At 26.6% G+C, this 14,971-nt stretch overlaps 1 protein-coding gene across 1 annotated transcript; it reads left to right on the plus strand.

Annotated features, from left to right (window-relative positions):
• Positions 1 to 272: 272 nt before the first annotated feature.
• On the plus strand, positions 273 to 14,753 carry LOC108561425 (protein croquemort-like). The gene is made up of 7 exons (XM_017919357.1): positions 273 to 657; positions 9,941 to 10,381; positions 10,435 to 10,644; positions 10,696 to 10,987; positions 11,047 to 11,249; positions 11,317 to 11,390; positions 13,785 to 14,753. Exons 1-7 carry the CDS (start codon positions 655 to 657, stop codon positions 14,116 to 14,118), a joined length of 1,557 nt encoding a protein of 518 aa, XP_017774846.1. The 5' UTR covers positions 273 to 654; the 3' UTR covers positions 14,119 to 14,753.
• Positions 14,754 to 14,971: the final 218 nt, after the last annotated feature.

Below are 14,971 nucleotides of genomic sequence, written 5' to 3' on the forward strand. Positions count from 1 at the left end.
ATGTAATTCAACGCGAATAAGGTATATCCAGATCAACGCAAATTCTAGTTTAGTTTGCCATAAAATGTATCCAAAGAAGACGTGTGTTAAATTGAAAACTAAAGTTTTGATGTTACGCATATGTCAACAATGTTTGAGGTCCTTGTTCAGGACGACGCCCATCTGCTTACCGCATTAAGGATTCATGCATGTTAATGAAGACGATTTTCCTGTCGATTAATCATGGATGGAGCCTCCCCCACCTCCACACCCCAATCACGTAACTTATGGCCAGTTGCTAGATAAGAAATAAATAGTGCATTGCAGTGCTCCAGACTTGACTTGTCTTACAGTTGCTACGATCGCGGCGTTCTCGTACCGTTTCCACCACTTTCTGAAACCAAACTTTCACGTAATCTCGTTGCCGCCGCTGATAGAGTCCACCAGCACTGAAACAAGCTTACAAAATACGCTAATCCCATCCAACACAGACGATGACATAGAAGTGTGCATGCCCCAACGCCGCTCAAAGTTACAACAGAATTCTTACAAACCACGTCTCCTACTGACATTGTGCAGTGCGCAAATACCTTTAATTGGAATTACTTTGCCACGCATATTTATACGAATTGTCGACTGAAATCACGATCATTGAGTTTATCACATTTATTCCAGATGGTAAGTAAACTATTATTATTTTTTTTAAGCAAACTTCAAGAATACAGTAAAAAACGAACAGAATTACCAACATATATTTTTTTATTAAACACAATAACTATTTTTCTTTTAATATAAATAAAACTCAAAAAATAATATTTACAATTGTCAATAATTAAATAGCTTTTAATTAAACGCAAATTTAAATTGATAAACACGATTTAAAAACAGTTAAGCGCACATTGCGACATATGATAATTACCAATGATCTCATTAATTATACATTAAAAATTCATGCATAAGTATTTTTTTTTTCAAAATTTTCATGGTATATTTTAATTTTTATATTTATTACATAAATCTACTCTATATTAAAATTATACATAAGCGAGAACATTGTAAGTGTTTGTATATTCAACTTGCTTTTGATTCATGTCTTGAAGAAGAGCAGTTATCACAAATCTATAAATAAATAATCTAAAATATTGTTTTCCATGTGGCAGATTGTAAATAATAAATTTATTGAAAAAAAAAATAATTTTAGATGTTTTAAATAAAACTTAAATTTTGTAATTAAGTAATTAAAACACATATAAATAAAACTTGTTTATAATTCAAATGTAAATAATATAAATTTATAGTATTTTAATGCAGTAATGTTGTGAGATTCATGAATAAATGTAAAACCAAAATTACAATATTTTAATAATAGGAAAATCATGGAAATTTTGTGAAAATTAGTAGAAAAGAAAATTTATAAGAAATTAAAGCACGTCGTTTTTAGATTGATTGTATAAAATTTAAAACTTATTACAAAAATAAACAAAAAAAAAACTTATTCCAATTTAAGTAATTTTATTGTAACTTTTGGAAATAAAAATGATTGATTAAACTGTTATTGACTGAAAGATAATAAGATAAGATAATTTATATAAAATTAAAGCACGTTTGTTTCAAGTAATGTTAATTTAAATTATATATATTTTTTTAGACTTTTAAGGTATGATATTAATGTCAAGTGGAAAACTTTATATTAGAAACTATGTTGAAAATATGTTGTAAAAATCGCAAAAAAAAAATGAAACTATTAGATGTAAAAAAAAAATCTTTTATTGAATTAGAAATATAAATTATAAAATAATGATTTTTTATTGACTGGAAATTTCGTGAAAATAAGGAAGTAAATATCAATTTTTAGACTTTTAAGGAATGATATTAATATCAAGTGGAAAAAAATGTAACTTTTAAAAAATATGGTTGTTTGAACTTTTATTGAATGAAAGATAATAATATAAGATAGTTTATATGAAATTAAAGCACGTTTCTTTCAAGTATTGTTAATTTAATTTAAATTATATATATTTTTTTAGACTTTTAAGGAATGATATTAATGTCAAGTGGAAAAGGAATAAAATGTAACTTTTATTGACTGGAAATTAGAGAAAATTATGAGAACTTTAAAGAGTATTGTGATTATATTAGAAACTATGTTGAAAATCTGTTGTAAAAATTGCAAAAAAAAATGAAACTATTAGAAGTAAAAAAAAAATCTTTTATTGAATTAGAAATATAAATTATAAAATAATGATTTTTTATTGACTGGAAATTTCGTGGAAATATTGTGAAAATAAGGAAGTAAATATCACTTTTTAATGTAAATTAAAATTTGTCAATTTAATAACAGAAAAATTCGCGGAAATGATTTTGAAAGTCATTAGAAAAACGTCACTCTCAAAAGTAAAAATCATTTGATTTAATTGTAAACTAATATTCTGCATTCAATGATACAAAAAAAACACGAATTGTTTAAAAAAATATGAATTGTGAAAATTGAGAGAAAAAATTAAGATGATTTGTTTAAAATATAAATTATAATTTGTGATTTTTTTATGTGAAAATGAGATGAGAAAATGTGACTTTTGTGTGTAATTCAATGATTTGATTAAAAAATAAATTAAAAATATAATTCTCCTATTACTTACATCAAAAATTAACACAAGAAAATAAATGTGAAAAGCAAGAAAAAAACTTCATTATCTGAAGTAAAGATAATTTGTTTAGATTATATATTACGCAAATGTCTATGAAAATCTTATTCAACACAAAAATATTTTTTTTCAATACTCAGTGGAAAATCACGAAAATCAAGTTAAAAGGTCAATTTCGTATATAAGAAAAAAATATAAATTAAATTTATAATTCAGTTGTTGCAAACACAAAAATTACGCAAGAGGAAAAAATAATTATATGAAGTAAACATAATTTGTTTATATTATAAATTGCGCAAATGTTGTTCAATAACAATATAATTATTTTATTATTGAGAGAATAAAAATCGTGAAAATGTTTGTGAAAATCAAGAGGAAAGGTCAATTTTGGAAGTAAACAAAATTTGCATAAATGTGTATGAAAATCTTATTCAACATAAATATAGTTATTTTATTATTGACAAGAAAAACTTTGATCAGATTAATCCAAAATTATAATTATTCTTTTCTTGACAGGAAAAAAAAACCTAAAATATTTATGAAAATCATGAGAAAAGGTCAATTTCGGAAGTAAACAAAATTTGATTACATGAATCTAAAATTATACTTATTTTTATCTTGACAGAAACAAAAAAACGAGGAAATATTAATGAAAATCATGAGCAAGTGAGAAAAATTATTTGTTTAAAATAAAAATTTAAATTATAATATTCATATTATTGACTGAAAATAATAATTATAATTTTCATTTTTTAGATAGAAAAAATGTGACTTTTGGAAGTAATTCAATGATTTGATTAAGATTTAAATTTGAATTATAATTCACATGTTACTTACACAAAAAAATTGAAAACAAAAATCAAGAGAAAAATTTCATTATCTGAAGTAAACACAGTTTGTAAATTATAAATTGCGCAAATGTCTATGATAATCTTACTCAAGAAATTTATAATTATTCTTTTTTTGACAGGAAAAAAAAAACGCTAAAATTTTTATGAAAATTATGAGGAAGTAAACATAATTTAATCTAATCAAATAAACTAATGCTTTAATGACCTTTTATTGACAGGAAAATCGTATCAGAGTTTAATTGCTGTTACCGAGTTAAATTTGACTTAGGTTAATCAATTCATTAACTCCACTACTTACAGTTCGCACGAATTCGTTCACTCCTGCAACGGATGATAATACAAGAGCCAATTGGAAATACCATGATATATGCAATACCTCGCATAGTGCGGCCAATATTTCGGGACTGTTTGAAACCGTACTAATCGAGGAACCAAATAAAATAGAAATAAATCAACTGAGAGTCTATGCAACATAAATATTTTTGTTTATATTGATCAATAGAAATTTATTTTGATTAGAAATATTCAAACCGGACTATAGCGAAAAAAAAAACACGTTTTAACCTTTATTGACTTGCAATTTGTTATTCATAGATAAAAATCGTTTCATGAAACTGAAAATCAAATGCGCATAAATCTCAAAATAACAAATTGCAATTATACAATATCAGAAATAATTGCAGACGTAAAAATGATAAAACTTAATTATAATTAAGAATACAAAGATCAATAAAATTTATCGTTTTTAGTGATTAAAATTAAAAATTTACTATGATTTTATATAGAAATGTAATGTTATGTTACTATTAATAATTTAATTATTGTTCAAAAACTTAAATTGTATACATAGTATACAGTTGACTAATTATTGTTTATTCGAAAATAATTAATCTATGTAATGTAGTGACGATTATTTGTAAATTGTTAAGTTTGTTGTTGCCGTAATTTCGATGTAATAAAAAAAATCGAAATTGCGGAAAAACATTATAATTGCGAGGACACACAATTCCTTCTGGCATCGCAATTTTCCAATTATATGCATAATTCTTTTTTTCAAACATTACTGCTATAAAATGATTGAATAAAGCTACAATTATTCATTTTCTTAATTAACTAAACATCGTTAATGTTTTAATTACATCATTAATAAACAATTACAAATAAAGATTGTAATATATACGAAGTGAATTCGATAAATACCAATTATAAAATTTAAAAATAAAAACAAAGTCATAATAGAATATTGTTACTCATAATCTTGTGTTTCATTTTAATCAGTTTTATGGTTGTATTCTTTTTTTCAAACGAATATCAACAGTTTTATTTCAATAATAATTGCGCAATAATTAACAGACGATTTTCTAGGGTCGTTAAGAAATAGTTTCGTATTTGCGTTGTTATCATAAACTATGATTGCATAAGAAATAGTAATTACATTTTGCAATAACAAACTTCAGACTAGAATATTATAATATATTGATACAATTTATAGACATTAAATCAAATTATAACTATACATATTTTTAAATGTATTTAATTAATACAGCAATACTTTGCATAGTCGGACTAATATTTTCTTTTAGAATTTATTTTTGTCAACAAAAGTTTTTTTTTTAATTTCCAGACCGAACTTTATATATTTATATATATAAAAAAAAATAATTATGTGTACAATTTATTTTTTTTTTGTCAATAAAATTTAAGTTTATTTTGAAACTTTCACACCGGACTACACTAATACCTCGCATAGTGCGGGTGATCATTTACGCCAATATCCAGTACTGATCAACGACTTTAAAACTGCACTCGACTGTATAGGGAGAGGGAGAGAGAGAGAGAGAGAGACAATCATTTATATATAGGAAACATAATTTTGTGTACAATATTTTTTTTATTTATTTTTATTTTTGTCAATAATGTTTTTTTTTTTAATTTCCAAATTGGACTACAGTAATACCTTGCATAGTGCGGGTGATCATTTCCCCACAATATTTTGCACTGTTTGAGACCGGACATATCAAGAACTTTAAAATAAAATTTAAGTTGTTTTTTTTTTAATTTTCCAAGAGAAAAACTATCATTTATAAATATAAAAAAATATTTTTGTGGACAATTTTATTTAGAACATATTTTTATTTTTCTCAATCAACATTTGGTTTGTTTTGAAATTATCATAGCCGTTTCTATGCGAAGTATTGCTGTTTATTGAATCTGGACTTAACTGAACCGCACTATGCGAGGTTTTGCTATAGTTTATTGATAATATTTTCAGATTATATAAAGTCCATTGTATATAAGACAAAGAAATTGATTATTAAATTTTTCCTGAAAGTTGAAAATTTGTTTGTGAAATGCTTAGCTAGACCAATATACTGCAAATAGTTCTATGTTTCTATTACATAATAAATATAATACCTCGTATAGTACGGGTAATCGATTTCGCCCGTATTCCGGACTGTTTGACAAATTGAGGATTTATATAAAAAAATATTTTGTTTACCAAATTTTGTAGAATTTATTTGTATTTTTTTTTAATTAAAATTTCATTTTCTTTTTAAAATTTTAAACCAGAATACAGCAACACTTCTTATAATACCGGTTTATAGGTTCCGCTAATATCCCGGAGTATTTGAAACCGGACAAATTGAGGATTTATATATAAAAATAATTTTGTTTACCAAATTTTGTAGAATATATTTGTATTTTTTCTCGATTAAAATTTAGTTTTCTTTTCAATTTTTTTTAAACAGAATACAGCAACATTTCGCATAGTGCGGATTAATTGGTTTCGGACTATTTGAAACCGAACAAATTGAGAATTTATATATATATATATATATATGTATGTATAAAAATAAAACTATTCAATGTACATCTTCATCATTAGCTGCTCATTCAGGATATATATATATATATTTTTATTTAACAATTTTGTACAATTTATTTGTCGCAAAGTATTGTCGTAATTAAATGATTTCCATTCTATTATATAAACAAAAAAAGCGATAGTTAAATTTTAAACATTTCTTAAATTCATCCGTCATTCAATATGAACAATTCATCTTTGATAATGAAAGTAAAATAACACTATGCATGTAAACAAAATCTTTATCTGCTCAAGGAGACAAAACAACGTATTCATTTCCAGCTATGGATTCGAAAATAATTGACACGAAACATAATTAAAGAATGACTGGCTCCGATCTTCTATGTCATTTGATCAGGTACACCAAATTAAAAGTTTATTTTTATACATCGTAATTTCTATTCCTTGTTATTTTTCTTTTGCATTCTACATAAACATTATTGTCTACATTCTCGAAAAAAAAAATATTTGTACATGTTTCACATGTTGAACGTGATATATTACTTATTCTTTTCTTCCAATTATTACTTGCAAGTGTGTTCTTTATCTTCGGTTAATTAGTAAAAACTTGATATATTAAGTAAGTAAGAAAATGAACACAACATAAATTAAAGCAACTTGCAAGTATGCTAATATCGGAGCGATTACATTGCACGTGTAAAACAGTTGAAGTGCTAGAAAAATCCATTAGAACAGAAAAAAAACGTGTTCTATTTGGAAGTAAACAAAATTTATATAAATATCAGAAAATAATAATTGTGTAAGTTTCCTTAAACTAAAATTATATCAAAATGTTTTCAATATTTCAATCAAGGTTGCTCCATTTCTTTTATTATGTTGTAATATTGATAAACGTATGTTATTTTTGGAAGTAAATAATATTTATAGAAATTAAGTATGTATTTCTTCAATTTTTTTATAAAATTTTGTTGTTTTTGGTAGTTAATATAATTGATACAAAAATCTCTAAATGTAAATTATTCCTAAACAAAAATGTGTTGTGTTCATTGTGTTGCAATGTTATATAAACTTGTGGTAGGAAATTCATATTCTGTTACAATGGACAAACAAGTGTTCTTGTTGGTATAAAATTTAGAAACAAATTTAATTTAATTATTCACAAATTGAATCAAGATATTTAAATATTTTAATCAATGTTCTGTCAGTTCTTTATTTTATTACATTTTTAGATAAATTAGTGATAGTACAGAAAATTTATAGAAATTTCTGTCAAAATAAATTATATATTTTTTCCTAAACTATAAATTTATCAAATTGCTTTAAATATTTCAATTAACATTGCTTTCTTTCTTTATTCTATACCAATTTTGTATAGAATTTAGTTGCTTTTAATAGCTAATAAAAATATATATAATTATTTAAATTATGTAATTATTACTAAATTCTTTAAGTTTTTCAATCAATTTACAGACATTTTTGTAAATAGAAATTATGTAGTTATGCCTAAACTAAAAAAATAATTAAACTGATTTAAGTATTTCCAACATTGTTGCTTCAGATCCTTATTTTGAGACAATGGTATAAAAACTTGTGTTGTTCTTGGTAGTTAATTAAATTTATAGAAATTTCCTTGAACTCAAAATTCTTTAAATATTTTAGTCAATATTGCTTGAGTTCTTTATTTTGTTATAATTTATAGACAAACAAGTGTTGTTTTTGGTAGTAAATAAAATTTATTGATATAAATTATTTCATTATTCCCAAACTGATTCTTTAATTTGTATCAAATTAATTTCTGTAAAAATAAATTATATTTTTTTAAAATAAAATTAAATCGAAATTAATGTCTTTATGATTGAAAGAAGAACATAAACAAAATGCTTCATGTATTTGAATCATTGTTGTTTCGGTTACTAATTCTGTTGCAATATAAGATTAACGTGTATCGTTTTTGTTAGTAACTAAGAAAATGTATAAAAGTTCTATAAATAAAAATTATGTAATTATTCTTAAACAAAAACATAAATAATATGCTTCATATATTTCAACTAATTTTATTTTATTTCTTTATTATATATAATTTTATACCCAAATTTTGTTATTTTTGATATAAAAACTATAGCAAATTTGGTAGCATATAAAATTTATAGAAATTTCTCTATATATAAATATAAAATTAATCAAAAAAATCCTTTAAGTATTTCAATTATTGCATTTTTATATAAAATGTTGTTATTTTCGGTAATTAATAAAAAAAAATGTTAAAAAAAATTATGTAATTTTTCCTAAAATAAAACTGTAAATATTTCATGTTATGTTTTTCAATATAATACGTTTTTCTCTATTATTTTATGTAATTCTTAAAAAGATGTTTTGGTATTATTATGAGAATGTTTTGGATTTACTTCTTAATGCTCAATATACTTTTATATTATTTTTTCATCAACATTATGTAATATCACTTAACAGTATTAATCTTCATATACTGAGCTTTATAAATTTGCATTGTGAAATTAATTTGTGTTGTTAAATTTATATATTTTTTAATATTGATTTAATAATAATAATAATTTATTGGCCAAACATCGATACATAAGAAGAAGAGAAAAAAAAGTACAATTTATACATAAATAAATTTTAACATACAATAAAAATATATATACTAATAGGCTGGCCAAACGGCTAACGACCGAGGTCTTTCCGCCCAATATTGATTTATTTTTCTGTATTTTGATTTAATTTTAGATTAATATATTAGTAATTATTCTTAAACTAAAACTTAATCAACATTATTTAAATATTTCAATGAATTTTGCTTCAACTCATTAACAGAATGACTCATAAACAGAATTTTAGTTTTTTTTGTTGCTTTTAGTTATAAATAAAATTGTTCTAAGATTGTGTAAACTATGTAATTTTTTCTTTAACTAAAAAATAATAAACAAAATGCATTAAGTATTTTAATCAATGTTGACTTATTTCTTATTATGGTGCAATGTTGTAAAAACTTGTATTATACTTAGAAGTAAATATTTATTTTTAGAGATTTCTGTATAAATAAATTATGTAATTGTTATTTAATGATTAAGTATTTTATTAATTTTTGCTTAATTTCTTAATTATGTTGGAGTTTTATATAACCTTGTGTTGTATTCATAGTAAATATATTTAAATTATGTAATTATTCTTAAATTTAATGAAAATGCTGTAAAGTATTTTTATAAATGTTGCTATAGTTCTTTATTCTTCTGGAATGTAAAATTAGATGTTAAATTATGTTAGGTTAATTTTTCAACAGAATATTTATTTTCGCTGTGGACGTGTCTGGAATCTCGTCAGTTCACAATTTTGCAATTAAAATCCAGTCGCGTCTCCGCAAATTAAATAATTTATTATCTACAAATGCGTAGGCGTTTCGTGCATTGATTTTATCAAGTCATAGCAGCGCAGTCAATTGACAATTAACTCAAAGAAAAAAAGAACATAAACTTTGAACGAAACACGACAAAAACTGTTATTGTGCGATTACAAGAACAACAACAAAAAAAAATAAATTGAGTCACCTGTGTTTTCCATACCATTTCCACGATGTTTTTGTACTTTTTTTTTACTGACAGTATAATAATTTTCATTTGCAGGTGAAGTTAAGCCCAATGCAGCCGAACTACGGCAAACGCAACTGCGGTAAAGTCGTGATCCTCTCCGCCATCAGCATCACTTTGGGGATTTCCCTCTTGGTCACATGGCCACTCATCTTCGATACGGCCCTAAAGTTCGGATCAACTTTATCAAAGAATTCGATGGCGACGAAGATTTGGCAAGAGAATCCGATGCCTTTGTATTTGGACTTCTACTTGATGAACTGGACAAATCCGCACGAGATTTATAACAAAGATGTTAAGCCTAGATTCGTGGAAGTCGGACCTGTACGTTTTCAAGAAACCAAAACAAAGGTTAACATCACTTGGAATGCTAACAACACGGTGACCTTTAACCAGCAGAAGAAGTGGGTGTTCGATGAGGCTGGAAGTGCTGTCGGTTTGGATGTGAACATCACCTCGATCAATCCTGTGACTGTGGTAAGTTTCGAGTTTCTAATTTATATGTTACGGTATTAAATTATTTCGATTAGTCCGGATCGTACCAGGCGCGAAATTGGGGATATTGGATGAAGAAAGGCTTTCAACTCTCGCTGAGTTCCGTTGCTCCTGAGATACACATCACGAAAACAATCGGAGAAATCGTTTTCGATGGTTACGAAGACTTCTTCGTGAGTTTCAGCAAAGCAGTCCCATTTCTATCCAATCTACCTCAGATGGATAAATTCGGTTGGTTTTACACGGTGAGTTTCAATCGTATCCAAATTAATCCCACTAAATTTTGGGTATTTTAGAGAAACAATTCTTATACCTTTGATGGTACTTTCAACATGGACACGTCGCAGGATAATTACGGTGTTTTGAACAGCTGGAATTACCAAGACAAAACCGAAGCCAATCCCGGCAAATGCGGCGAGGTGCGTGGATCTGCCGGAGAGCTCTTCAAGAAACACCATAATCGCACCAACATCGAATTCTTCTCTCCAGATATGTGCAGAACCGTGATGCTCGATTACGAGGAAGATGTTAAAGTCAATAATATCGACGGATATAAATTCTCAGCTGGAATTAGCCTTTTCGACAACGGTAAAACGTGTTTAACCAAATTAAAAAAACTGTAACTTATATAATTCTTTATAATTCAGGAACCTTGAAACCTGAAAACGGTTGCTTCTGCAATGGTGAATGCGTTCCGTACGGTGCTGTGAACGTATCCGAATGTCGGTATGGTACACCGGCTTTCGTCACTTTACCACATTTTTACGGAGCTGACCCATATTATACCAATTCAATTGAAGGTCTACGGCCAGATAAAAATAAGCATCAGTTTTATATTAGCTTGGAACCGGTATGACATTTGCTGCAATTATCTTATGATCTTGTTTATTTTCATTAATATGTCGTTTACTTTATAGACTACTGGAATACCCATTGATGTTTCTGCAAGGTTGCAATTAAATCTTTTATTGCAACCAATTAAATATGTTAGGTATGTATCTCTTTGTATTTAATTTAAAACTTGTAAACATTCATTCTTATCACCCAATTATAAAGTGATTTTTTCTTATAAGACGAATGAATGTTTTTCAAGAATGTCAACTATAAGAAGAAATGATAATATTTTTATCATTCTAGGTCATTAAAGGCTTTTAATAACATAAAAAACTATCGCTTAGTCCGGGTAATAGACCTGTTTGAAACTGTGCTAATCGAGAAAATAAATACATACAAAACATAAACCTTAATCCATAAAGGGAAAAAACACGATCATTTTTGTTGTTACTAATTACATTTTGCTGAATTAAAATTTAGTGAATTTTTAAATTTTCGAAGTAAATCTGGATTATACGAAATATTGCTATATATAATAGATTTTTGTATTGAATAACAAATTTTGAAAAGAGAATAAATTCAAATATGCAATTAAATTTTCTCCAATTAAAAATTGGAATTTTTGAAACTTTCAAACCGGACTATGGTTGTAAATCCGTACTATTTGAGATGTTATTGTATATTTACTCTATATAACTCTGATATACTCTATATACTCAAATTTTGAAAAGAGGATAAATTAAAATCTGCAATTAAAATTTGTTCAATTAAAAATTAGTTAATTAGTGAAATTGTAAATACCAATCCGTACTATGCGAGGTTTTACTATATATTGAGTATTTGTCATAGCTTTTGGTATTGAAGAACAAATTTAAGAAAAAGATTAAATTCAAATCTGCAATTAAATTTTGTCCAATTAAAAATTAGTTTATTGCGAAATATTGAAATTGTAAATCCGGACTATGTGAGGTACATACAAACATATATTAACAATATAACATAGGTTTCGGTATTGAATAATAAAGTTTAGAAAGAGATTAAATTCAAATCTGCAATTAAAGGTAGGCAACTTCATTTACTTCTATTAAAAAGTAAATATAATTTAAATTTGTGTTTATATTTCATTTATGTGTACACTAGTTAATAACTAAATGAATCGTAACATTTACAAAAATAAGTCATTAGTGTTTTTGGAAATATCAGTATTATGTAATTAAAATGTCAATATAGATTTATTTTTGTTGTTTCATATAATTTTTATCTATTTTTTTAAAACGGGATTTTTTATTAAATTAAATTGTTTATATTTGTTCGAATTGATCAATTAAAATTTAGTTTATTATGAAATTTCAAACCGTGAATCAGGACTGATTGAAGCCGAGATATTGCTGTATATACAAATAAATATAAAGTGCGGTTCCGACAATATCCCGCACTGTTTGAAACAGGACTATTCGAGGCTATTAAAACCGAAACAGCACTGTGAAAACTCGATCATTTATTTATAAAAATATAATTTCATGTACCAATTTATTCGAATTGATCAATTTAAATTTAGTTTATTATGACATTTTCAAATCGCACTAAGTGAATCCGCACTGATTGAAGCCGAAATATTGCAGTATATACAAATAAATACAAAGTGCGGTTCCGACAATATCCCGCACTGTTTGAAACAGGACTATTCGAGGCTTTTAAAACCGAAACTTGAATGTGAAAAATCGATCATTTATTTATAAAAATATAATTTTGTGTACAAATTTATTCGAATTGTTCAATTCAAATTTAGTTTATTATAACATTTTCAAACCGTACTAATTGAATCCGGATTGATTGAAGCAGATATCTTCCTGTATATACAAATAAATACAAAGTGCGGTTCCGACAATATCCCGCACTGTTTGAAACAGGACTATCCGAGGCTTTTAAAACCGAAACTTGACTGTGAAAAATCGATCATTTATTTATAAAAATATAATTTTGTGTACTAATTTGTTCGAATTGTTCAATTCAAATTTTCTTTATTATCACATTTATCACGTTTATTATCACATCGAAACAGGACTATTCGAGGCATTTTAAACCGAAACATGACTGTGGAAAATCGATCATTTAAAATTTAGTTTATTATGCAATTTTCAGACCGTACTAAGTTAATCGGGATTGTTGAAGCCGAGATAATGCTGTATATACATATACATACAAAGTGCGGTTCTGAGAATATCCCGCACTGCTTGAAACAGGACTATTTGAGGCTTTTATAACCGAAACATGACTGTGAAAATCGATCTTTTATTTATAAAAATATAATATGTGTACTAATTTGTTAGAATTGATCAATTAAAATTTAGTTTATTATGACATTTTCAAACCGTACTAATTGAATCCGGACTGATCGAGGCCGAGATATTGCTGTATATACAAATAAGTACTGAGTATTATATATAGAATACATGATTATTAGTCAGTAGACCGGATGGTCAGGATTGGTTTTGTGTGCGAATTGAATTTGGCAAACTTATTTATACGTACGCTTTGTTTGCAATTTCAGAACATTTGAGAACGTTCCAAAGGTTTTCTTCCCGGTGCTGTGGTTCGAGCAAGTGGCGAAGATTCCGGACCATTTATCCATCATGCTGAGGTTCCTATTGGCCATGCCGCTGATCTGCAGAACGCTCGGATTTGTGTTCATTGTGTTCGGAGTATCGCTAATAGCCTACATTACACACAGGCCCATTATCCAATTGTTCCAACAAAGGACGCATCCACACAAAAAGAATATTTTTATAGTTCACGAAATCGTGCCGTTGACGCAAGGCGTCATAGAGAAGACACGGACGAAGGATAACATCAAGAAACATCGCGACGAGTACTTGCTGATGTGACTCTCCAAAGTTTCTCCAATACATACAACATAAGATCATCAAAATCATCATCATCATCATACAGCCGCGGTGAGACAATGTACTGACTATAAAAAGAGTTTTGTCTCTACTGTTTTCGGCTTCCGCGCTCATCAACCACAAGTGATCTGCAAGTAAGTCCGAATCCAAAGTATCCATCCATCCATCATCGGTGTAACTAATGTATCTACAAAAAAAATCCATGGGACCAAGTATACACGATAAGATTAAAGTGCATGTTTATACGGTTTGCGCGCTTCTTGAAAGCGATCCAAGTATAATATATATATGCATATATTCCTTGTTTACTATAACTTACTGTTAATAATACAACTTCTTTTTATATTTAACTTAATAATAAAAATAAACAACGTCCAAAGAGTTTAAATAAATACATTTACTTTCAATTACTGAACTCGATATAACCCAATAAATGTATCCATATTTGGTTCTTTTAAGTATCCCGAAAATACTGGCAAAACATGTTAATTCTGTAAGTATGCAGTGTAAATATGGACTTCCACCTGTGTGCACTTTCTTTATAGAAGACAACAACAAAAGTGCAATATCCTCTTGTAAAATGAACGGCTTCCTCATTAAAAAAAAAAACAAAACGATCTCAGCGCGTTTTATATTATCTACATTTTATCTAGACACATTGCAACATATAAATTATCCTTGCTACAGCATTTGCTTTTACGTCAATATTTTGAGTTTTTTAACATATACATGGATACTTGTTGAATAATATTTGAAATTTTAGTTTTTCCAGTTTTGTTTTATTTTTATATAATCCTATTACTGCAAACTTTTGTATAACGTGGTTAAAACGTTA

This window comes from Nicrophorus vespilloides, unplaced genomic scaffold (genome assembly GCF_001412225.1).
Source record: "Nicrophorus vespilloides isolate i.1.1-1 unplaced genomic scaffold, Nicve_v1.0, whole genome shotgun sequence".
Classification (NCBI taxonomy): Eukaryota; Metazoa; Arthropoda; class Insecta; order Coleoptera; family Silphidae; genus Nicrophorus; species Nicrophorus vespilloides.

Excerpts from the sequence above, each read along its gene's own strand:
- LOC108561425 (XM_017919357.1), top strand. Across the intron at positions 10,988-11,046 it reads AATTAGCCTTTTCGACAACG|GAACCTTGAAACCTGAAAAC; the intron begins GTAAAACGTGTT and ends TTTATAATTCAG. Across the intron at positions 11,391-13,784 it reads CAACCAATTAAATATGTTAG|AACATTTGAGAACGTTCCAA; the intron begins GTATGTATCTCT and ends TTGCAATTTCAG.